Source organism: Nicotiana tabacum, chromosome 14 (assembly GCF_000715075.1).
Source record: "Nicotiana tabacum cultivar K326 chromosome 14, ASM71507v2, whole genome shotgun sequence".
Lineage (NCBI taxonomy): Eukaryota > Viridiplantae > Streptophyta > Magnoliopsida > Solanales > Solanaceae > Nicotiana > Nicotiana tabacum.
In genome coordinates, this window is record NC_134093.1 from 53,914,693 (window position 1) to 53,940,545 (window position 25,853).

The 25,853-nt window shown below is 35.9% G+C and overlaps 1 protein-coding gene across 1 annotated transcript; it reads left to right on the forward strand.

Moving 5' to 3' along the window:
* The first annotated feature begins 19,712 nt into the window (after nt 1-19,712).
* Nucleotides 19,713-23,385, forward strand: LOC107794758 (uncharacterized). Its single transcript, XM_075229580.1, has 7 exons — nt 19,713-20,032; nt 20,161-20,278; nt 20,582-20,670; nt 20,760-20,806; nt 21,135-21,223; nt 21,907-22,040; nt 22,549-23,385. Exons 1-7 carry the CDS (start codon nt 19,934-19,936, stop codon nt 23,212-23,214), a joined length of 1,242 nt encoding a protein of 413 aa, XP_075085681.1. The 5' UTR covers nt 19,713-19,933; the 3' UTR covers nt 23,215-23,385.
* Nucleotides 23,386-25,853: the final 2,468 nt, after the last annotated feature.

Here is a 25,853-nt window from a genome sequence, read left to right on the forward strand (position 1 = left end):
TCGGTCACGTGGTTTTTGGGTTGTGAAACCTGTATCCTGCTTGGCAGAGTGCCATGGCACAGGAATTTGAGGCCTTGTATGATAATAATACATGGGATCTAATCCCCTTACCTAAGGGAAAACATGCTATTGGATGTAGATGGGTATGTAAAGTAAAGCTTAAATCAGATGGCAGCATAGAAAGGTATAAGGCAAGACTAGTTGTAAGGGGATACTGTGATGACCCAAAATGTTATATTTAATTTAAACATTCATTACTGTATTCTAAGACCTCAAAAAATACTATTCATCATTCCTTGACTTATGTGCGTAGTCCGTATAATTTTTCGGAATATTTTTATATGAAAAATGGATTAAAATGTGAAATAGAGCTTCAAAACTCAATTAAGTTGACTTTAGTCAACATTTTGAGCAAACGGACCTGGGTCAGTGTTTGACAGTCCCAATAGGTTCGTATCATCATTTGGTACTTGGGCGTATACCCGGAATTGAATTCGGCGGTCCCTAACTCAAATTATCGCCATTTAACGGAAAGTAGAAATTTAAAGGCTAAAGATTTTCAAAGTTTGATACGGATTTGAATTTTTGATAACAGACTCGTATTAAGATTCTGGGAATTGGAATACCTTCCTTATGTCATTTATGACTTGTGTGCCAAATTTGAACTCATTTTGGATTCGTTTAATATATTTTGGCATGGGTTTTGCAAATTGAAAAGTTTGAAACGCAAAAGTTCGAATCGAGGTATGAATTATAATTTTGATGTTGTTAGATGTGATTTGAAACCTCGAGTAAGTCTGTATTATGTTTCTAGACTTGATGGGATATTCGGACGAGGTCCCGAGTGGATCGGATGAGTTTCGGACGAGCCACAGAGCAATTGGAACCTGCTACCCACTGTTGGTTCTGGTACGTCGCACCTGCGACATTCCGACATTCTGTGCGCAGGTGCGTGGTCGCTCCTGCAGAATTCCAGTCACTTCTGTGACATTGGACAGACCTGCCGAGCTTCACTTTTGCGGAGAAATGAGCGCAGGTGCGCAACCGCTTCCGCAATGGGCGAGCTGCTTCTGCGAGGAAGACCACTTCTCCGGTCACTAGAGCACTTCTGCGATGATGCAGGTGCGACATTTCTGGGCGCAGATCCGGCCACTGGACAAGCTGCCATATTCCGCAAATGCAAGTTTTGTCTCGCAAATGCGAGGCCACAGGTGCAAAAATATAGTCCGCAGGTGTGAAAATGCTGGGCAGAATACATAAAATTGGGTTTTAGCCATTTTCACTTATTTTTGAGTTTTGAGTCTCGGATTTTGAAAATTCCAAAGAAATTTTTCATGACTTTGAATTGGTTAAGTGTTCTATAACCAAAAGTGATTATATTTCATAAATCCATGTCTATATACATCATTTATTTCGGATTTAGATGGAAGAAATTGGAATTTTTGTAAAACTTTCCTAAAACGAAAATTTAAGATTTGAATGTCCATTTGACATCGAAATTTGGTAATTTTTTGTATGGTTGGACTCGTATCGGAACAGGTGTTCGAATTTCGTATGTTTTTCTGAGATTCGAGACGTGGTCCCCACTGTCAATGTTTTAGATGAATTTTGGATTTTAATCCGAAAAATTGATAAATTCATATGGAATTAATTCCTACGATTTGTATTGAGTATATTGAATTGTTTATGGCTATATTTGAGGATTTCGGACACGAATTCGCGAGGCAAAGGTTTATTGAAATCATGAATTTGGTTGCAAAGTGAGGTAAGTGTCGTGGTTAATCTTAACTCAAGGGAGTAAGATTTATTTGTTTATTTGCTATGTGATTTATTGTGCGGGTACAATGTATATGTAAGATGACGAGTACTTATATGTTGTGGTTGAGTCAAAGCATGCTGGAGGAATTTAATTCATTTTGAATAATTGTTTGTTTAATTAAGATATTCCTGCTTAAGTTTATTATTGATTATTTGAACATTATTTATGGAATTTTTATTAATTTATTTATTGTTGAATATGGTGAGAAAGAGCGTAAAAGCACGAAGGGCGATGTCGTGCCATTTTTATTATTTATACTATCATTATCATGGTTAGAAAGAGTGTAAAAGCACAAAGGGTGTTGCCGTGCCAAGAAAGAGTGTAAAATCACGAAGGGTGTTGCCGTGTCATTTTCAAAGAGTGTAAAAGCACGAAGAGTGATGCCGTGCCAAAAGAGAGTTAAAGCACGAAGGGTGATGCCTTGCCAATTATTATTATTTATATATCAGTTTGTGGAGGAATGAGAGTAAACGCACGAAGGGTGGTGTCGTGACATTTTTATATTATTAGTTGCTCATTTTATTGTTGATGAATTAATTGGTTGCTATGTGGCACTTCTCCTCCTGAAATATCTACATCATTTCCCTTCGCATGTTCCCTCCCAAATTTATAAATTGTTATTTATTGTTGCTTCGTATTTGTATATACTTATACAGGTTATTTACGTATGTGTCTTGTCATAGCTTCGTCACTACTTCGTCGAGGTTAGGCTCGACACTTATGGAGTATATGGGGTCGGTTGTACTCATACTACACTCTGCATTTCTTGTGCAAATTTTGGAGTTGGTCCTAGCGGCGTACCATAGTCTTGCTCGGATTTAGCTAACCAGAGGAGACTTGAGGTATAACTGCACAACGTCCGCAGTTCTAAAGTCCCCTTCTATCTTATCTTAGCTGTGTATTATCTTTCAAACACTTGAATTTTATTCAAATCTTTATTTGTATTATCCTAGTAGCTCGTGCACTTGTGTCACCAGATTCAGGGATGTATTTTGATGATTCGGTTGTTGTGGTCTTCGCAAGTTATTTCAGTAATTGGCTTCCGCTTAAATTGATTTGTTTAAAAATGGTTAAGATTTTTCTAACATTGTCTTACCTAGCAAGTGAAATGTTAGGCGCCATCACAGCCCCGAAGGTGGAAATTTCGGGTCATGACAGATATACCTAGCAAACTGGTATAGACTACATAGAGACTTTCTCTCTAGTAGTCAAGATGACTACTGTCAGGTCTCTCATTGCCACTGCAGCCAAAAAAAGGAAATCTCACAACTAGATGTGAATAATACATTCCTCTATGGAGATTTGCATGAGAAAATGTATATACAGGCTCATCCAGGCCTTGAAGTGCACTCTCCAAGGTTAGTCTGCAAGCTAAACAAGTCCTTCAATGGACTGAAGCAGGCCAGTAGATAATGGTATGATAAGCTCACTGAAGTCCTATACTCAAGAGAGTACACACATTCCATGCATGACTATTCCTTGTTCCACGGGAAGCAAGGTTCCTCTAGTGTCTTTATAACAATGTATGTTGATGATGTGTTGCTCACAGGGACTGACTCAGAGGAGATCAATCAGCTCAAGGCTTTCCTATATGAGAAGTTCAAAATTAAAGATTTGGGAAAGTTACATTACTTTCTAAGGTTGGAAATCCTTTACAAAACAGATGGCATTATCATTTCACAAAGAAAATTTGTCTTAGATTTGCTGAAGGAGTATGAGTGTCTACATTCCCCAAGCTTGACTTCTCCCCTTGATCCCACAGTAAAATTGAAAGCTAAAGAGGGGGCTCCAGTGTCTGATCCCACTTTTTATAGGAAGTTAGTTGGAAAACTGAACTTCCTTACTAATACTAGGCTAGACATAGCATATGGGGTTCAACATCTCAATCAGTTTATGCAAGATACTAGGGAGCCTCACTTGCTTGCAGCCTATCACATGCTGAGATAACTGAAGAAGGATCCTACTCTAGGTCTATATTTCAGCAATGCAAATGATCTCTCAGTTACTACTTACTGTGATTCTGATTTGGCAGCCTGCCCTAATTCTAGAAGATCAGTATATGGTTATGTTGTATTTTCGGGTGGCAGCCTTGTCAGCTAAAAGTCCAAGAAACAGGAAACTATCTCCCTCTCCTTAGCAAAAGCAGAATACAGAGCCCTTAGAAAGATTGTTGGTGAACTAGTCTGGCTATCCAGGTTACTTGAAGAACTCGTTGTGCCAGTTTGTTTGTCAATATCTGTGCATTGTGACAGTCTCTCCGCTCTGCATATTGCTAGGAATCCTGTGTTCCATAAAAGAACCAAACACATTGAAGTAGACTGCCATTTTGTACGCACCAAACTTCAGGAAGATCTCATCTCTTTGCATCACATTAGCACTGGAGAGCAGCTTGCAGATATCCTCACTAAAGCTCTCACTGGGATCAAGCATTGTTCTGTTCTTGGCAAGTTGGGTGTGATCTCCTCACATCCAACTTGAGGGGAGGGGGATATTAAGACTATAATGTATTTATCCTTTTGTAATTACCTATATCTATGCTGAGTCAGCATTAGTTAGTACAGTCTATTAGTACATTAGTTAGTGGAGGTTGATTAGTTAGTGGAGTTTTATTTTTCTTTCCAGTTGTATCTTAACTTTACACTTGTATACCGCTGAACAGTACTCAATACAAGACTTAGAGTTTCATTTCACAAACTCAGAGACTCTCTACAACTCTTATTTCTCTCTCTACGAACTCCATTCAGGGGCGAAGCTATGTTAGCCCAAGGGTGTTCAATTGACCACCCTTCGCCGAAATATTATACTACGTATAAGGTAAAATATTACTTATTATCGATTAAAAATAGATTTTGAATACCCTTGCATAGCTCACTATCAAAGGGTGTTCAAAATCTGAACACCCTTATTGAATTTTCTGGCTTTGCCACTGACTCCATCTTCTAGAAGCTGCTGAATCCTCCGTTGGAGGAGATACAGAGCTCAGTTCATATCTACAATCTTGACAAACCCAATAATGAATATTCTTGTGGTACTGACTTATCGAGGAGCAGATACACAATATTGACAGTCCATACAAATGTAACGAATTTAATGATACTTGGTCTGCGTTCACTTGTTTAAAATATTGATCCACTATAGATTAATTTTATATGAATGTCACGATCCAAAATCCATAAAGGTCGTGATGGCGTCGGACACCACTGTCAGGCAAGCCAACAATAAATAGTTAATTGTGTTCTCATTTTATTACTTTTGAAATCATAATTTCCTTCAATTTAAATAGTAAAGAATGAGTATTTACAGAGTAAATAATAATACTTTTAACAAATTCAGTACAGAACAACCAATAATCATCCCAAAACCCGGTGTCACAAGTGCATGAGCATTAACTAGAAAGGAAAATAAAATACCACATATGTCCGGAATACAAATTTGGACAGAAAAAATATAAATACTCCGAAGGAGACTCTGCTGGCTGCGGATCATAGTAGAGAGTGCAGCTCACCTAAGTTCCCGCAATAACCGCGCCTCTGCGCCCACAAGGCCTCTAGACATATATGTACTTGCACAAAAATATGCAGCAAGTGTAGTATGAGTACGTAAATCAACACGTACCCAGTAAGTATCCCGCCTAACCCCGAAGAAGTAGTGACGAGGGGTCGACTTCGACACTTACTATGGGCTATAAATAGGATATCAATGATATAATTAAGTGTGGATTATATGAACGGTTGCAAGCTCAATATTTTGAAGTAAGTAAGCAGTTCTATTATAATTAAGAAATCTCCAAATTCATCTCCCATTATTTAATAATTAATCTCAGGCCGAGGAGGCAATATCATTTATTGCAAATTCCAAAACAATCAATTATGTCATGCGCAAATCATACTGGGGTCGTACGGCTCGATCCAACATAATATTAAACTGTGTACTGCCGGAGGGTCGAACGGCGCGAACCATAGATGCATCTATTTAATCTTCCGAGGCATTCGGCCCATTCCACAAAAGATAAACACATTTAAACAACCAAATTAAGGATTTATTTAGCTTTGATGTTCAAAGAAATATCAATTCTCATTAACGGTCAAGTGACCCGTCCGAAACCCAAGTAGGTGAAATTTAACCTTTTGAAATTCCGTTATCAAGTTCCAATATGTTTTAAACGGTTAAATTAACAAGTAGGATGCAAGCATTGCAAATATAACGCGATTTGAATCCTAGACTCCCGGACATAAGCATAATTGTAGCTACGCACAGACTTTCACCACTTCGTACGTATGTAGCCCCCACAAATAGAAGCACATATTGAATTATTTCACCTATGGGGTAAATTTTCTCTTACAAGGTTAGAAAGGAGACTTACCTCGCTCCGAAATTCCATAACCGGCTCCCAAGCCCTTCCGACGACTCAAACCGATGCCCAACTCTCCAAAACTAGTCAATAATTATGCAAACCCATTAATATATACTCAAATACTCATTATAATCCTATATACAACAATTTTCAACTCCGCTTGAAAAGTCGGTAAAATCGCCCTCGGGCCCACGTGCCCGGGTTTTCGAAAATATTTGAAGATAAACTTTGCCCATGACATCACGGACTCAAATATATAATTTATTCTCAATTTCATGTCCAAAAATCGCGGTAAAAATCCAAATATACAAGATTCTAGGTTTTTCCACCAAAGCCCCAATTTCTACTAATTCCCATGTTCAAATCCATATAAACTCATGTATTTAACTCAAAATTTTGAAGAAATACCACGAATCGCACTCCAATTCAAGTTTTATGAACTTTAGAACTTCAAACTTTCTCATTCGACGCCGAAACCTATCAAATCACGCCCGATTGCCCTCGAATTGTGCACACAAGCCATATTTGACATTACGGACCTACTCCAACTTCTGAAATCAGATTTCGACCCCGATATCAAAAAGTCCATTCCAGTCAAACTTCTCAAAAACCTTCAAATTTCTACCTTTCGCCAAATGACCTGCGGACCTCCAAATCCACTTCCGGACGCGCTCCCAATACCGGAATCACCATACAGAGCTATTCTCAGACTCATAATTCCAAATGGACATCGATAACATTGAAATGCACTTCAACCCAAATTTATGGAATTCTTCCAAAATGCTAACTTCCACAATAGGTGCCAAAACGCTCCCGGGGCATCCAAACCCCGATCCGAACATACGCCCAAGTCCGAAATCATCATACGAACCTGTTGGAACCTTCAAATCCCGATTCCGAGGCCGATTACTCTAAAATCCAATCTTAGTCAATTCTTCCAACTTAAAGCTTTCGAAATGAGAATTTTCTTTCCAATTCAACTCCGAACTTCCTGAAATTCAATCCCGACCACGCGTACAAGTCATGATACCTGAAGTGAAACTGTTCATGGCCTCAAATTACCGAAGGACGAGCTAGAGCTCAAAACGACCGGTCGGATCATTACAATGAATATAATGCCAAATAATCTTTTTTCTGCCTTCAGTCATGTAGCATTTGGAATTCCTTGGTTCCATTGGATATGTACCACATAAGACTTATTATATAGGAAAACCTCTTAGTGATTTTTCCATTTCTAGTCTTTAAACTCAAACCTCTGGTTTCCATTTCTAGTTTTTAAACTCAAAACCTATGGTTAGAATGAAGGAATCCCAAAATTCCAGAGTTTATTATTCGTATGGTCAGTTAACTATGAAATTATGTAGTACAATCACTTTTCTTTCATTTGTAACAGGAAAGTCAGTCAACTATCCCCATTACACTCTAATAATTATCACTCGGCCGGATTTCTTAAGCTTTTCATTGGAAAAAAACTGACGTGGTAGTTTACATGAGGTTTTTTATATTTTTGAATCACATAAAATAATTACACCCAAATAAAATATAGAACCCGCCCATACACCCAGCCCGACCCATTAAAAGAAAAAACTTACCCGAAAAATAACCAAAACCTGACCCCTCCTTATTTACAAAATATAAAATGAGAGTTCTTCCTCCTCTCAGGTAAACCTTTTGCTTTAAAAGATTATGTAGTATTATTAGCTTGAGAATTAAAATACTTGCTGTTGGACATAATCTTAAGTCAGAACCTTAGTTAGTTGTTAAATAACTATTTATAGCTTTAAGGTAAGTTTCAAATGTAGTCAGTTTATAATTACATTTTGAATGCCTACCAGTTGATTAAACAGAAAAAGAAAAGTCATTCGTTAGATGCATATGCGTCATGTGAATATTGTATATAAATAGACGATCCTTTACTTTGTCTTTTGAATTAGGAAGTGATTTACACCTTAAATGGGTCGGAGGTGGTTGTATAAGTGAGTTTTTGTATTTTATTTGGTGTTAATTATTTTATGTGGTCTAAAAATATAAAAGTTCATATGGACAGCCACGTTAGCTTTTTTCCACCGGAAAGATTAAAAAATCCGGCCGGGTGATCATTAAATGCAATAAGGATAATTGAGTGACTTTTCTGTTATAATTGATATTACTCCATAATTGAGTGACTATTTGAGTAATGGACTCCACTTATCCACAGCTTCTCGTAGTTGATGTTAGAATTTTAATGTTTACTCTACAAAGTGTAGCCTGATGTCTTATTTTTATCTAATGGTATTACGTTCTTTATATTCAAAGTGAGAAATCAGAGTGGGAGTTTGTCACTTTACAAGCTGACCAAGATATAAGCATAAGTTAGTTTTACTTTAAATTTAAAAATGCAATGATTAAAACCATGATATGGTAGTAAGAATTTATAGAGAGTTGGTGGATTGTGGGGTGAGAGGGGATATTTTTCAAGTGTTATTGGTGATAATGGAGGGGGTAATTGAGCAGCAACCATAAGGGGGGTGATGTTCAAAATTTGAAACTATGTTTGTGCAATTTAGGGTAGGTGAAAAAAATAGGATAAAACCAAACTTTGGTACACTTTGCCACGTGAAAAAGAGATTCATGTGAACAAGAATGAATCTAAAGAATTGCAAATCATGAAAACTCATCCAATGCTATTATTCCCATTCCCCACACATGGTTGGTTATATCATAAGTGGGAAGTCAATAATCGTTTTCTTTTTCCAATTTAAAACTATTGTTAGTTAAGGAGTTAATAAACTTTTTTGTGACTACTTATACTACCTTTATGTAATTTTTGAACATGCAACTTGTGTTTTGAAAAGATCAAGAAATTAATGTCTAAATTAAGGCAGAAACTAGTTTATTAATTAAATGATTGGACCTTTGTGGTTTGGACTCCGCTATTTTTTTTGTGATGCAAAGTGCATAAAATTGTCACAGAATAATGTACTAATGTAAAGGAATTTAAATAAAAGAAGTTTAATAAAGAGACTATAACATGTATTTAATCGTCATAGAGTAAGCAACGTTCGAAGTGAGAACTAAAAGGTGATTAATTGACTCATGTACTTTAAGTAATATTTTCTTTTTTGGGCACAAGGAATATAAAATTAGGAAAAGCTGTAATAATATGAAGAAATTTTAAGAAATGGTTAAAGAGAATCTAGTACATATTTGAATGAGGACAAACGAAAGAAAATTTCACTAAAAAATGCTTGAATAATATTATTTTAATTAACACGATAAAGCTAACATAATTTCCGTCTTTGGAAGTCTAACTCATCAGCAACTTTTACTTACTTTGGCTATCTAAATTCATTCACTTTATTCCCACACTTTATCTTTTTTCTCATGCGACGAGTTTTTACTTTTAATAAACAATTACCGAATATTCTTCTTTTTTTTTTTACTGCAAGAGGTAAACAAATAGTTTATGAGATTAATTTTGACTTTGGCATTTCGAAATCGTTCGAGTGGCTCTTTATTTTGAGATGAAAAGCTCTCTTTTCCACGAGGATCGTAATTATTAATTCACCCCAAGTGACAATTAATATATATTTGGGGTGTAATTTTAATAGAAAAAGAAAAAAAGAAAGGATATACAAGGACAGAATTTATAAAAAATTACACGTGGAGAATGTTGGAAGACTCTGCATGCCAATTGTGTATAAATGGTCTTCGCCGTAACGAGGACGTAGTTGGACCATAGTTTTAGTATGGGATTTACATACATTTATCAAAGCTTTTGACTTCTGGCCTTATGGGTTTATGTGACTGTCTTAATTTTTCTTGGTATTTACGTGGTTGTTTCATTTAGTTTTTCTGTGCCAAATTAATCGACAACAAAGAAAAACTCTTTCGGGCTAAAGAAGTCGAGAAATTCTCAAATTTGAACTTGTAATATAGTTCTCCCTCCGGTCCACAATAAGTGATCATTTTATTTTTGGCACACACATTAAGGAAATACGGACTCCTAGAGAAAAAAAATATAGTCACTAAATTAACCTTAATTAATTTATACCTTGACACATTGGAATACGTAAATGAGGGCAAATTTTGAAAAAATAAAATTAATTCCTTCTTCATTATGTAAATGGATACTTACTTAATTTGGACCAAAATAAAAAAGTGAAATGATCACTTACTGTGGACCGAAGAGAGTATTACTCAGGTATTTGTATCTTATTGATTAGCTGAGTTAAACCCTCAGGGTACTTTGGTTTCTTTCAAAATATCTTTTCTTATTGTCATTAGGGTAGAGGAGGTTTGATTTTGTGCTAATTAGCTTTCTTGCTTTCATGATCTCCCCTTGAGCTAGTTTATTCATTATGTGATCCATTACTTTCACTTTCGAGGGTTTGCTCGTCATTTAAAGTACTCGTAAGTTAGTCCTTCAACACTCAACCTTATGCTCCTTTTATGTTGTTAAAAAAATACAAATACAATTAAAAAGTTAGTCTTGAATTCTTTACGGCGAGTTCAACCACTACCTTTAGGTATGAACTCTGCTCGAGTGTAGCGTGTTGAGCTACAACAGTTGGATTGAAGGGAGCTCGTGAATAACGAGAAGGAAAAAGAATGAAAAAGCTAAGCAAAACAGTAAATTGGATTCATAAAATCTCATTGATGATTACAATGCATAGGGACAAAATAGAAAGATTATAGGGGCACAATTGTACTGGCATTGGTACCTAATGGACAGGTGTCCTTGATTCATTAGACTGAGTACTATAGACTAAACTATAATATGCCTAAACTAGGAGACTATAGCATAAGGGCTGATAAACAATTATAATTAACTAAGGAGCCCCTCTCCCCCCAATTCCTTCTTGATCTCTGATTCAAATTGAGTCACGTTAATTCGTGACAATTCTACTCCCCATAAGAAAATCCATAGCATCAAACATCAAATCCAGAAAACTGTGATTTAAGAAAATGATAATCCTCCCATGTTGTTTTTTTTGAAAACTTTGCCCGCTGGACAAGCACTTGGACAGCTGCTTTGTTGTCTTTCTTAATCATTTTTCTTTCTAGAATAGCTATGGGCTCGATTAATATTTGTCCTTCGTTGCTGCAGTATGGAGGATCCATGGAAGGAACCACTTGATCTCCAATCTTCTTTTTCAGTTGCGACACATAAAAGACTGGGTGAATTTTTGAACCCACTGGCAGCTTGAGCTCATAGGCGATAACTTCAATTCTTCGACTGACTTCATAGGGGCCAAAAGATCTTGCTGACAATTTAAGGTTCTTTCGAACAGCCTGATGTAGACCATATCTCCCACCTTGAATTCCCTCTCACTTCTTTTAGAATCTGCAAATTGTTTCATGCGATTCTGGGCTTGGACCAAATTATTCTTCAATATTCGATCTAGTAATTGCCTCTCTTTCAATAATTGATCCACAGATTTCACCTTTGATTATGCAATAAGCTCGAAACTAGGAAGTGGAGGGTCATAGCCATAGAGGGCCTTGAAGGGTGTCTTGACAATAGTCGATTGGAAGTTCGTGTTGTACCAATCTTCAGCCATAGAAATCTATTTACTCCAATCCCTTGGGCTTGTGACCAGTCATACATCGTAGGTAAGTTTCAACATATTGGTTTAGCCTCTCCGATTGGCCATTAGTCTGTGGATGATAACCTGAACCTAGGCGTTGCTCCACCTATAATCCTTTGAACATTTCCTTCCAAAACAAACTAGTAAATATGGGATCTCTGTCGGAGAGGATAGATTTTGGGACCTCATGTAGCTTGCAAATATTATCCAAGAATAATTGAGCTACTTGTGAAGCATTATAGGGATGAGTTAGAGTAAAGAGATGTGTATACTTTATGAATCAGTCAATAACCACAAGAATTGTATTCTTTCCAAAGGAATGGGGCAAGCCTTCAATAAAGTCCATAGTCACATGTTCCCAAGTATTAGATGGTACTGGCAGAGGTTGCAAAAGGCCCGTGTATAGTACATGTTCAGCTTTGTTTCTCTGGCAGGTATCATGAGCTTTGACCTTTTCCTTAATATCTTTCATCATACTCTGCCAAAAGAAATTAGCTTTCACCCTTTGCTGAGTACCTAGGATCCCAGAATGACCACCCCCACATAGTGCAATGCATTTGCTCAATTATCTTGTCTCTGATCTGGGAATTATTACCCACCCATAATTTGCCATTCATTCGTATAACTCCCTTGATGAAAGTGACATTTGAAACAATAGTTGAGTCCAGAGTTAATTGTGTAATCAATTTTTGGGCTTCTTTATCCCCATCGTAGCTGTCAATTAGCTCTTGAACCTATTTGAGCTGAACAACCGATAGCCCACAGCATTCTGATGGCCCAACCCCTTCGCTGTTGGGTTGAACTTTCTTGGATAAAGCGTCCGCCACAATGTTATCAACCCCTTTACGAAATTGTATTTCATAGTTGAGGCCCATAAGTTTGAAGACGCCTTTATGTTGCAAAGTTGTAGTCAGCAATTGATCCTTCAAGAATTTGAGGCTGAAATGGTCTGTCCGGATAATAAAATGGTTGGGATGAAGGTAATGTCGCCATTTGTCTACTTCCAACAGTAGGACCAATAGTTCCTTCTCCTACGTGTACAAGCCCAAATGTTTTGGGCTCAAGAAAGCTATTGCCTTGTGATTTTGCATCAAGACTGCTCTGATCCCTGTCTCACTTGCATCAACCTCAATAATAAGTGGAACAGAGAAATCAGGAAGTCCAAAAACAGGAGCTCTAATCATGGCATTTTTCTGTTCATCAAACGCTAAAAAGGCTTTTTTATTCCAACTGAATGTTCCTTTTATTAACAATTCAGTTAAGGGCCGACTAATAATTGCAAAAAGCTTAATGAATCGTCAATTATAGCTGATTAAACCAAGAAATCTCCTTAGCTCTCGTACATTTTGTGGATAAGTCCAATCGACCATTGCTTCAATCTTTGATGGGTTGGTACTCACCCCTTGGCCTGATATCAAATGGCCCAAGTATTCAATTTGGGTTCGGCCAAAACAACACTTTAACATATTAGCAAATAAAAAATTAGCCCTTAGAACTTCAAATGTAACGGGTTTATTAGTAAGGCCAAACGAAATTACTCTAAACTCACACAATCCATGATGAGTTTTAAATGCCGTCTTGAATTTACCCCCCGCCTCATACGTATTTGATGGTATCCGGACCTCAAATCTAGCTTGGAAAAGTAAGCAGCCCCATTAAGTTCGTCAAGCAAATCTTCAACTACCGGAATTGAATATTTATTCTTAATTGCGATGTCATTAAGCCTCCGATAGTCCACACAAAACCTCCATATGGCATCCTTCTTCTTAACCAAAATGACTAGAGAAGCAAATGAGGAAGTACTGGGTACTACAGTTTGTGCATCAAACATCTCTTTCACCATTCTTTCAATGGTGTTCTTTTGTTCAAACGAATACCTGTAAGATCTTTGGTTGACAGGCTTAGCACCGGGCTTTAGTTCAATTGCATGGTCACATGCTCTTTTCGGTGGAAGCCCATGAGGTTCTTTAAAAATATCAGCAAAGTCTTTAATTAAAGACTTAATGGGATCATCTAACTCCAGCAGTTACACTGGATAGGAACTGGGATGTCATGACACAGCAGCCCACCTTCAACAATCGTTATATAGATTTTGCATCCCTTGATTCAATAAAGCCCACATCGTCATTGCTAGTTAATGCGACGAACTTTTTTCCTCTGAAAAATGAGATGCTACGAGGACAGGTGTGAAGCAAAATAGGCGTTACAGAATCTAGCCAATCCATTCCAAGTACAATGTCACTACCACCTACTCCTAACACATTCAAATCCCACACAAAGGCCTCCCTATTCATTTTCCACAGAAATTTTGAGCATCTTTGGTTGCATTTCATTATCTGGCCATTGGCCACCTTCACATTCATGCTCTAGTCAGTAGGTTCCATGTTTAACCGCAATTATTTACTAACTCAGTGCTCCACAAAGCTATGCGTTGCCCCGCTATCGATAAGGACCATCACTAGAAATTTTCTTACCCATTCTTCAATACGTATTGTAGTGGAGGACCCATTTTGGCCCATCATAGTATTAATAGCTACCTCTGCTTTTTCAACCTCCCCTTTACCAGTTACTTCATTCTGCAATTCTTCATCAAGGGCCTCCATAAATGTCTCCTCACCTTCCATCGTATTCAATGCCTTGGGCTTGTATTGGTGTCCAGGAGAGTATTTATCATGACACTTGAAACATAGTTCTGTTCTCTCAAGGCCTCAATAGAAAGGTTTTTCTAGAACGTTACCTTGAAGTTATTTCCCGAGCTTCGACTAGTAGAAAAAGAAATCTGGGCTTTGGCTGGGTACTGTGATGGGCTGGGCTTGGGCATTTTTGAAAAAGTCTATTTGGCAGAAGCATTGAAGCAACACTCATAACGTTTGGCAAACTTGTATGCTTCTAACAAAGTTTATGGATTAGCCATATCAACCAATACTCACAAAGTATTCAATGAAATAGGCCTCGTCTAAATGGGGCCTAGCTCGTAACACATGACAACGAAGATCCTCAAATTTCTTTTGGAACTATCCACATTAGCCCATTTGCTATCGGTTAAACTCTGTGATTTCATAAATGGCCTTGGATTGACCATAGCGTTTACAAATATCAATGCAAAATTGGGGCCAAGTAACATAACCTCCATGGTCTATCATATAAGAGTCATACCCGTTATTAATGGCCTCCCTGGTATTGATGGCCACGTACGTTATTTTTTCGACCTCGGGGACACAGTACAGGTGGAAATAATGATAATAACACCAAATACAAGTTCGAGGATTGTTACTATCAAATTCAGAGAAAGGTAATTTACCCTTTGGCATGCGCGACTGTTGAGGTTGGGCGTCAAGTGGGACAGGAAAATGTGCTGGTGTATTATAAGGAGGAGGTATAAAAGTAGTGTATGTGTATGTGGGCATTTGGGTCGAAATTTCGATTTGGGCTTGTGAAGGAATTTGGGTTGTAGTCGTTATTGGTATATATGAGGAAAAAGGGGTTGAGGATGAGTAAGATGGTAATTGGGATGATGAAGTTGTAGAGTTGGAAATTCCAAAGGTTAAGGGCATCACTTAGTTTAAGTAGGAAGGGAAAATTCAACTGGGCATGGAACGGGAAAAACTAGAAGTGGTACGAGGTAGACCTGGTATTGAAGGTTGAAGATGTGGCTGGTTGCTGGTGTGTGAAAAATAAAGGCTCATAGGGGCAAATGTCAATGGGTCACTAGCTGGTGTTGTATAGGTTAATCTGGGTAGATGGTAGGAGTATGAAGAGGTAAGCCTCTTATGGTACAGGGATAAATGGGGGTCGTCGGGGCCGGCGGTAACCACAACGCACCAGTGACACCAAGATAAGCCGGTATTAATGGGGTTGAGTGAGGACGAGTAACCCCTATTGTTGACGATGGGGTTACTAGTGTCGACGCAGCTCGAGGAGCTCCATGAACAGATGACTGTCCCGATTCCAAATACATTCCCTCTTGAGCTAGCCCCATGTTAGACTGTACTTCTTGCCGGGCAACTTCCCTCCAATGAATATCCACCACCAATGATTCCAAATGCTGAACTGCTAGTTATCATTTTTTCTACAACTCTTCCAAGTCCTCAATCCTCTTGCTAGAGGTTACTATGAATGCTTGGATCTTTGTTTTCAGGTTAGAAGTACCACCCCCGTCGTCGGAGTGTCGAGTTTTATCCACCATGGTTGCCCAAGATAGATGCTCTGATACCAAAATGTAGCGTGTTGAGCTACAACAGTTGGATTGAAGGCAGCTCGTGAATAACGAAAAGAAAAAAGAATGAAAAAGCTAAGCAAACCAGTAAATTGGATTAATAAAATCTGATTGATGATTACAATGCATAGGGACAGAATATAAAGATGATAGGGGCACAGCTGTACCGACCGTTGGTACCTAATGGACAAGTGTCCTTGATTCATTAGACTGATTACTGTAGACTAAGCTGTAATATTCCTAAACTAGGAGACTATAGCATAAGAACTGATAAACAATTATAATTAACTAAGGAGCCCCTCCCCAATTCTTTCTTGATCTCTGATTCAAATCGAGTCACGTTAATTCGTGACATCGAGCTTAATCAACCAATTTCATGGCTTTGCTTAGCTCCAATGATCACTTATTAGGCTTGACATGTATTCCACAAAATTATATCGTTACTCACCTGGTTTATGCACATTGTTCTCTGCCTCTCTCATATGTTTAAGAAGGTTTGCATGAAAATCATGATGATCGTTAAGTGTGGTAGCAATTTAAGTTGATAAATCTGGAGTGATCGATATGATGAACATAAAATAAAAAAATAAAAAATTCAGATTAGCGTATTCCTTTTATTTTAAAATTTGGTCAGAAAAACTTCAAATGATCTCAACTCATGTCATCCAATAACGAATTATTGATCAACTACAAATGAAACGTTAATCCTTATTGGCAATTGCAATGTTGGAATTAGTGATCACATATATGATTATCTCATTTAAAGGCTTAAATTGTTAGAAAAATTATAATTTTATTCACTTAATTATGTTTTAAGCATGTCCCTTCACGTGCAAGCTTGAATATATTTTGAGAAGTCAAGCTCATGAAAATTTTCTATGATAATAAGTGAAAATAAGAATTATTCTAATTTGAGTAGATATCGGTATAACCATTCCAATTTGAGTAGATATCGGTATAACCCTTGCTATTTTAAATAGGAAAGAAAGATATACGGGCAAAGGGTGTCCATAGGTGTCTTATTGCTAACTATAGCTAAAATGAATATTTCATTTTTGCTAAGAAGAACATGCCACTTTCATAAGGCAAAAGAGAGGGTATCACCAAATGGATAAAACCTAAAAGTTCTTTACATACAGAGAAACAAACGTGGGGTACAAATTTTCCAGAACAACATTAATATGCTTTGCACTTATAAATCCTAAAATATCCGATCACGGGTTGTTTCATATTGGTTTGCAGTTTGGTCCCATTGCTATAATACCATTTTGGGGCACAAGGGACCAACATACATTATTACTGTTCAAGAATAAAAGGTATACAGTAGACATAGCAGCAGTCAGAATGTGTGCCATAACTTTTTATCATTATTAATGCTCAAATCAACTTTCGATTGATGAGATCCATATATCATCCATCTTCTTTTGACCTTTTAATAGTGATGGTTCTCTTTTATTGTTCTTTAGCTTGTTAACATTTATTTTATGTTTAATTTAAAGTCAGTTATTATAGACAATGAATCACCTTGGTAAGTTTATGATGAAATTCCTTTTGATTAAAATTTGTGAAATGCTCTTGATTTCTTCGCATATTATTTTTTGTATATATCTTGAATTTCTTTCATAAAAATCCTTTTTTCGTCACTGTGTCAAAGAGTCGCAGATGCGATGCCAAAATTCGGTAGATATCTAGGGCAAGTCAAAATAGTTGCATTCAAGTTCTCCTTAAGATGATCAGGGGATACTATGTGATAGATTATGTAGGGAAGTACAAGGAATTATATACAAATTCCCTTCTAGATGATTGAGAAAGATTCTATAGAATTAAGTTGCTCATTTCATAATAATAGTAGGTGTCAAGATTCAGAACTTGTAATAAAACTATACTGATATTTGTGCACATTCATTATTCAACAATTTTAAAGAACGTAATGAAAACTTTACTCGATTGTAATTTTTAAGAATTAAAACAGCAATCACATTGCATGTTATATTTACAATCAAGAGTTCTGAATTATGAATTATATGTAGTTGAGGAATATTGTAATAAGTCTTGGGTGATTTTAGTACGTGAAAATCCCTTGCTATTTGGGGCAATTACAAGTTTGCAACTCCTAAATACTGGATCGAGGTCCACAAATAGATAAGATAATTGATCAAATCCCGGGGTCAAAGAGAGTACAAAAATTAAAACATATATTGGACATTATATGAAGCTAAATTTGGAAAATGAAAAAGAATCTTGATGAAAGCTGCCACCAACTTAACTGCAGTTTCTTCTTATTATTATTACATGCTCGTACGTCTTTATCACTGATGCCATTGTAATCCATTTCCACAATTAAAAGGCCTTGCCATCAATTTTGGTTATTTAATATTGACATGCCTTAAATGAACTACTCTTCAAGTAATATCAGTTGCCAAAACTACGCTTTCGCAATAAAAGCCAGATGCTCATTAAAAATTGCATATTCACTAACCACAATTTGCGAAGGAATTAATATACCCTCCGTCTCAGATTATCTGTCTTAATTTCTAAAAATAGCCGTCTCAAATTATTTGTCATTTTAGAAGTTCAAGACAAAAATATTTTTTCCTCTATTTACCCTTAACAATAATTATTTTTGAAGATGTAGATAGCATATAAATAGTGTAACTATTCAATGAAGAGAAATTATATCCTAAGACATAAATAAGGGTAAAATAATCCAAAACCCCCTTCTAATTAATATTTCTTAAGGGGCGTGTAAAAGAAAAACACGACAGATAGTTTGAGACGGAAGAATAGATCTTAGTGCATGTTCTGTACAGAATTAAGATAACTTCTCGTAGAGCACTTTTAACTCCTCAATTATGTTTTGAAGTATCATACTTATAACTATAGCACATAGGCCATTGTGTTACTTCCTTTCATTAAGTAATATTAAAATAAAAGAGGAAGAACGATTATATTGATATACTATGTGACCGTTATATGAACTAGTTATTAGATTGTGGTTCCTTAATCCTTTATCTTTATTCATGTAAAAAGAAAATAATTTCAGACTTGAGCTGATTAATAATTTTAGTACAATTAAGTTCCTTTTTATGTATCTTTTGGTAGGGCAAAACAATTATGTGTTGAAGGGAACCTTGACGTAACTGGTAAAGTTGCTGCTATGTGATCAGGAGGTCACGGGTTTGAGCCGTGGAAACAACCTCTTGCAGAAATATAGGGTAAGACTGCGTACAATAAACCTTGTAGTTCGGCCATTTTCCGGACCCCACTCGTGCATAGCGGACGGGCTGGCGGGCCCTAACATATTCAAAATTCTAAATTAGTGAATATTGCGGATTATCATTGCATCCGTTATTCTTTTGTAGTAACAGACACACATGTAATATAAATATATAGAAATACATACGTTTTAAAAGATCATATTATATAATGTTACGGCTACGATGTTTGGGCTCAAATTATTGAGATTCGTCTAAGACTTGTCTTTTTACTACTCCTCAAATAGTAAATAATTATTCATAAGCAGTTGCTAGTATTCCAGTTGAAGAAGTTAGTTCTTAACTTTCTTTTGTATTCATTTGAACATTGCTTTTTCCATGTATTAAAGGGGTAGAATAATAGGGAAAGTAAAAGGAGTGGGCCGACGTTGTTCCGTTAGGCCTCGCTTTCAAGCCGTCATTAGGCACTGTTGACCTTTGGTAGCTCTTTCATTTAACGGCTTCCGTCACTCCTATAAATACGGGCTCTCTCTTTCTCATAATATTTCACTATTAACTCCACTATTTTAACTCTACAACACACTGTATTTTTTTCAAATGGTTGCGTAAAGAAGAAGAGTAGTATCTCTGTCTCAATATTCTCTTTTTCTTGAGAGTTTCATCTTTTCTCTATTCCAGTTGACGAACAAATAGTTACTTATATAACAAAAAACAGCAGCCCAAGATAGTGGTGTTCTTTTGCTCTTTGTCTTACTCAGAATGGGAAAGAAAGAGCAGATCAACGTGCACAAAGACAAAGAAAGAGTTCAAGCTGTTCTTCAACTGCTCAAAAAACAAGCTCCTCTCACTGTTAAACAGGTACTACTTAGAAGATACTCAGTTTTTGTTTTATGAATATATATTTTTACATGGCTGAAAAAAATAAAGTGACAAATATATATATAGAAATTATAACTGAAGATGGTTTTGTTTTTTTCTTGTTGCAGGAGAAGTTCTGTAACAGTGGTTGTGTAGAGAGGTTTTTGAAAGTGAAAGGTGAAAATGTCAAGAAAGCTGCTAAGCAGTTGAGGAACTGTCTTGCCTGGAGAGACTCTTTAGGCACTGGTAATATTTTTGTCTTCTTCTTTAATTATTTCTTCATCATCTTATTATATTAAAATTTTAATTAAACTCCGTTTTATGGTATCCAATTGCATATCCTAATTTGTCTTCTCTTTTTGTTTGTTTTAAAGAAAAAGAGAATCAGAGAATCTCTCTCGTTTTCATCTGTTCTTTTTTTAAATTGTTTGAATGAGCTGAGCTCATTAAAGTACGCAAAATCTAAGCTATGATTAAAGTAAATTCATTCCAAAAAGCTTCATCTCATCACTTTATTTTATTTATTTTTGGGTTGAATATTTGTTGCAGATTATCTTATTGCTGATGAATTCTCTGCTGAGCTAGCAGAAGGGGCAGCTTATGTTTCTGGTCATGATGATGATTCTAGACCTGTTGTGGTAATTTTCATTTTTTTTTCAATCTTTCTCAAATTAACATAAAAACTTTCATTAAATAATTATTCCTTTTTCTTTGGATCAAATTATAGATTTTCCGGATCAAGCAAGATTACCAGAAATTCCACTCACAGAAACTGTAAGTTACTTCCCTGTCCCTTAATTTTGATCTCTTCTACACACCAAGAAAATGAAGGATTTGAATTATACACTTACATTGATTTTTATACTATCAGTATATATATATATATATATATATATATATATATACACACACATGTCATTTACCATGTTTTGTAGATTAACAATTCATACTTGCTATAAATAGTTACTTGTAATTGACATTTAAATAACTTGATAGTGTAAAACTTCTTCACTGTGTCTTTAAATATATACTTAGCTTAACTCGAATATAAATTAATATTTGCATTCTTCCATTCAATATTTTGTGGTTTAAAAAATGGTAGGTTTACTCGGTTGCTGGTGTTTACACTGGAGGTGGCAATTCAAACCATGGCCAAAAGTGTTGAACAATTTGTTGTTCTCTTTGATGCCAGTAAGTATTTTTCATGTAATGACAGTATTACCCTTGTTTAGCTCATCATGAATTTGAAAAGGAAGGATAGATTGGTATTTCACACAAGTTACTTACATAGTAAACCAGAACTCAGCTTTCTCTCAGTACTTAGGGGAATTATTATAATTAATGTACATTCTATTCTGAGGGGTTTCCAAGAATTTTCAGTCTGAAAATACCTCTTAAGGACCACTTTTTATAAAATTTATAAAACCCATTTCAGATCTTTTTAATTTCCAATGTCACGCCTAATCACTTAATTAAAGAGCAATTAATTAACTAATAAAATTTTGCCTGCTATAGCTCTACATTCAGCAGGCAAGAATCTGAAATATTTTCATGCTTTGCCTGGAGTGCCCTTGAGGTGTTGCTTTCAAGTTTGAGAATGTAGGGGTATAACTTGTCATTCTCTTTTATCTTTACTAGAAAATCTCAATAATGTCATGCAAAAGTACCCATAATTCTACTTTTTCTTAGCTTGTCAGAGTCCAGAACTCAAAGCACAGAGAAAAAGAAAAAAGAAAAAATCGAACATGCTCTGCAATGAATTTGAATTTTTGTTTTGCTTTATCACTTTAGTGCTTCATTGGGTTATGACAATTTATTATTGGGGTTATGTTTGACTAAATCATATCATTGGGGGCTGCTGTGAAAAATTGCAGGCTTTTTCAGGTCAGCATCAGCTTTTATGAACATTTTGTTGGCTTCACTCAAAATTATTGCCGATTATTATCCAGGACGACTCCACAAAGCTTTTGTCATTGATCCTCCTTCACTTTTCTCTTATCTTTGGAAGGTATTTCTTTTCTCACCTTATTCTATCCATTTTTTAAAAAATAAAAAGACACTAATATTGTGTCACATATAGCTAGCACAGAAATAAGAGTACATTATGATAGCGTAAGCATAGTTTATATCATAATAGTTTAGTTTAACTTGTGATAACATGTTAGTTGTCATTTTTATTAGGTTACCAATTAACTTGTGATAATTAGTTACTTACATTAGTGGAGTTAAAATTTTAACAAGGGGTGTCAAAATATAAAAAAGTAAATATACACGAAATTAAGAAGTTTCAACACATAAAATATATACACATAAAAAAGTTTTTTTATATATTTAATTACACAATGTAATTTTTTGACGAATTAGTATCATATGTGACTCCGCCACTTACTACTTACTATTTTTACTAGGTGACTTTGATAATACATATCCTAAATTTTTACGGTTAATGACTAATATTAATGTATAAATATATTTTACAATATCAGTATCTTACAACACTTGTGGTTTTTCTGCAGGGTGTTAAGACGTTTGTTGATCTAGCATCATTAACAATGGTGGTATCATCACTTGACTTTGAGGAATCATTGGAATTCAATGACTTCACTGCTTATCCAAGAGCTGCATCTCTCAGATTCAATCCTTCCTCCATACCTTGTTCATCTGGCAAGATTGGATCCTGCTCTTCTTCAAGATTTTCCTTCACTGTCTCACACCATTTTGACTCGGTCAAGCCATGGTATTTATCTTTAACTGACACGTCATCAGCTAAAGTTGGCCCCACTACTACTCCAGCCATCTCACCCCTCAATGCTAGGTCCTACTCATTTGCATCACCCATTGCTAGGACTCCACGTGGCAACATCAAGAAAGGGTTCTTCCCTTCTACTCCTTTGCCACAAAAAACTCAAGAGTTGGACCCGTCAGAAATTCGCCATCCTAGGGCTACTACGAGTACGAGGCTATCATTTTTTCAATCTCCAGCCATGTTCTTCAAGAAAGATAATAATAATTGCCATATCAGTAAGTGTCGTGAATCATTCCAGCCTTTTTTGAAGTTCTATCGAAGGCCGTATGATGAGATGATTTATAGGTCGAAGATGAGACCACCACTAGGTGGACTTATATCTATCGTCTCTCCGCACATCAGGCGTCGACACATGTCCCTCTCTCAACGCTTTTGATTGAAAAGCAAGCGAGATTTTACCCCTTTTTTTTGTATTGATTACTCTTCTAAGTACATAAATATGTTTGGTTACTATGATCATTAACCAAGGAGTTTGCTTGCTCCTCAACAAATAATTTATTAATTGTTTATCAATTCCGGAGGAATTCATTTTAATTTTGTGGCTCTAGTTACTACTACATTAATTTTGTTTTGCCAAAAGTGATATTTTTAATAGTTTCTGCGGTAGGACAACAAATTAAAAGCAGACTACGTGCAAGGTGGGATGTGACATATTGTGCGAAAATGTCTGTTTTTACTATTTACTGACTTCGGGTAATGCAAAAACAATGCTTCGTAACAAGACAACGTGGTCTATACGATAAACATCATATTTGCAAAACATTTATGAGATAATCAAACTTTCAAGAAAACCAAGTAAGTTCGTTTCCAAAAATAATCAGTTTTTAAAAGATTGTCACAAAGACTTCAATTTTTTAAGTTTATGTTTGACAAGTGGGAGTACGAGGGATGTAGAAAAATAAGACACTTTCGTTTGAACTTTATTATGATGCTTGATAATATATGTCATAAAATAAAGGACCAAAGTTTGAAAATCCTAATCTTGTAAGTTTGTCTTTGTATTAGTTAGTCAGTCTATTTTTTACTTGATTCTACTTTTAAATTATCATATTATTGGTTTCTTCAACGTTGGCAGAGCTTTGGGTAGGAATATGTGTCGTGGTGCTGTTGTATCCAAAAGTCAAATGGGAGCTTAATATAGCTGACCATATTCTTAATTCTTAATAAATAATTATAAGTACTTATTTATTTTTTTGTTTAATATACATAACCTTGCGGTATTGTATGGGAAACTGAAACATCGCACGAACACATATACGCATCTAAGTAGAAAATAACGTAATATATGGTGTAAAGTATACATAATCCACATATATTTTGTCTTGTATTCGTTTGTCAAGAAGTAATCAAGGTTTATGCAAGTCTCAATTGTGGATTTATTTACTCTATCCCAGTTTATATGTCATGTTTTCCTTTTTGGTGTGTCCCGAACAAATATCATATTTTCTTAAAAATATTTATTTTAAAAAAAATTATTTACTCTTAATGAGATGATTTATTATCCCACCACACATGAATGTCTATGCTTGTTTTAGGTTATAAATTTTAAAAAATATCTTTCTTCCTTAAAACTTATGCCTAGTCAAATAAAGCCATACAAATTGGGACAAAGGGAGTAATATATTTTATTATTTTCCTGAGGGTGTAAGGATGACGTCTTTTATGCTATTTCGTTTGTTTGGTTCACTGAATCAAGATTTTAGGCTTGGAATATTGTTGATTGTGATTTATGAAATGTACAAAAGGTGTATTTGTTTCGTAGTGTGCATTGGTTTATTGTTTGGATGTTCTTGCTTTGTCTAATTGTTCTAAGTGTCTATCTCTCACTTACTTTACATGATTTTCTTGAGACTTGAGAGAGTTATATATTGAAGAAGTGATAGATGAAGCAGTGTTTGTCATATTTATATATTACTGAGCTACAGTTCGTACTCCTTTTCTTGAATAGATAGACACCCTATCCAATTAAGAAACTGAGCAAAAAATAATTGAAGAATGAAATTGATGAAATCCTAGATCTAATCTGAGCTGCTAAGCTGAGAATGAAGGAGAAGCAGTTACACGCTAATGGAGAAGAAGGAGTTTCTTCATTTTCTGTTACAAACACTGTACACTAACCGTGTATATATACAAACAAGTTAGCTACTAACACACCTACTTAACAAAATAAACCTTTCACTAACTTAGCTTGGCATTCAGCTGTACATTCCACTGACTATACACCTAATACTTCAACACCCTCCCTCAAGCTGATGGTTGAAACAAGTCTTTCAACTTCAGCTTGGACAGAAGATAGTCGTGCTGCACTTTCCCAAGACTCTTTTTCAGTAAATCAACTTGTTGCTCCTTGGTAGGTACATGATGAGTCTTGATCAGTCCTTGCATAATTTTTTCCCTCACAAAATGACAATCGATATCAATATGCTTGGTTCTTTTATGGAATATAGGATTAGCTGCAATCTGAATTGCAGCTTTAATTGTTGTCACAGTGTAAGTCTATAGGCAGGGGCAGCTCAACTCCTAATTCTTAAAAAAGTCCTGTAAGCCAAGTTAACTCTGCAATTGCTGATGTCATACTCCTAAATTCTGCTTCTGTTGAGTTTTTGGCAATTGTTTCCTGCTTTTTTGACTTCCAGGATATTAATGCATCATCAAACTTGACTACATATCCTGTAACAGATCTTCTAGTTTGCAAATATCCTCCCAGTCTGAGTCACAATAGGCTTTAAGTCTTCCTGAGCCTTTTGAGGGCATCAACAGACTAAGACCTGGAGCAGTCTTGATGTATCTAACTACTCTTAAAGTAGCATCCATATGAGATTGCTTGGGTTTATGCATAAACTGGCTGAGCACCTGCACTATATATGAGATATCAATTCTAGTCATAGTGAGATATAGAAGTCTGCCAATTAGTCTTTGATAAGGTCCAGCATTCTCTAGCTCTTTATCCTCTACATTAACTTCACTAGAAAAGTCTTTGTTCAAGGAATTGTCAAACACAACAGAAGTAAGCTT

Coding starts and splice junctions, on each gene's coding strand:
- LOC107794758 (XM_075229580.1), top strand. CDS start 19,934: ATGGGAAAGAAAGAGCAGATCAACGTGCACAAAGACAAAGAAAGAGTT. Junction 20,279..20,581: donor GAGAGACTCTTTAGGCACTG/GTAATATTTTTG, acceptor TATTTGTTGCAG/ATTATCTTATTGCTGATGAA. Junction 22,041..22,548: donor TTTTCTCTTATCTTTGGAAG/GTATTTCTTTTC, acceptor GTTTTTCTGCAG/GGTGTTAAGACGTTTGTTGA.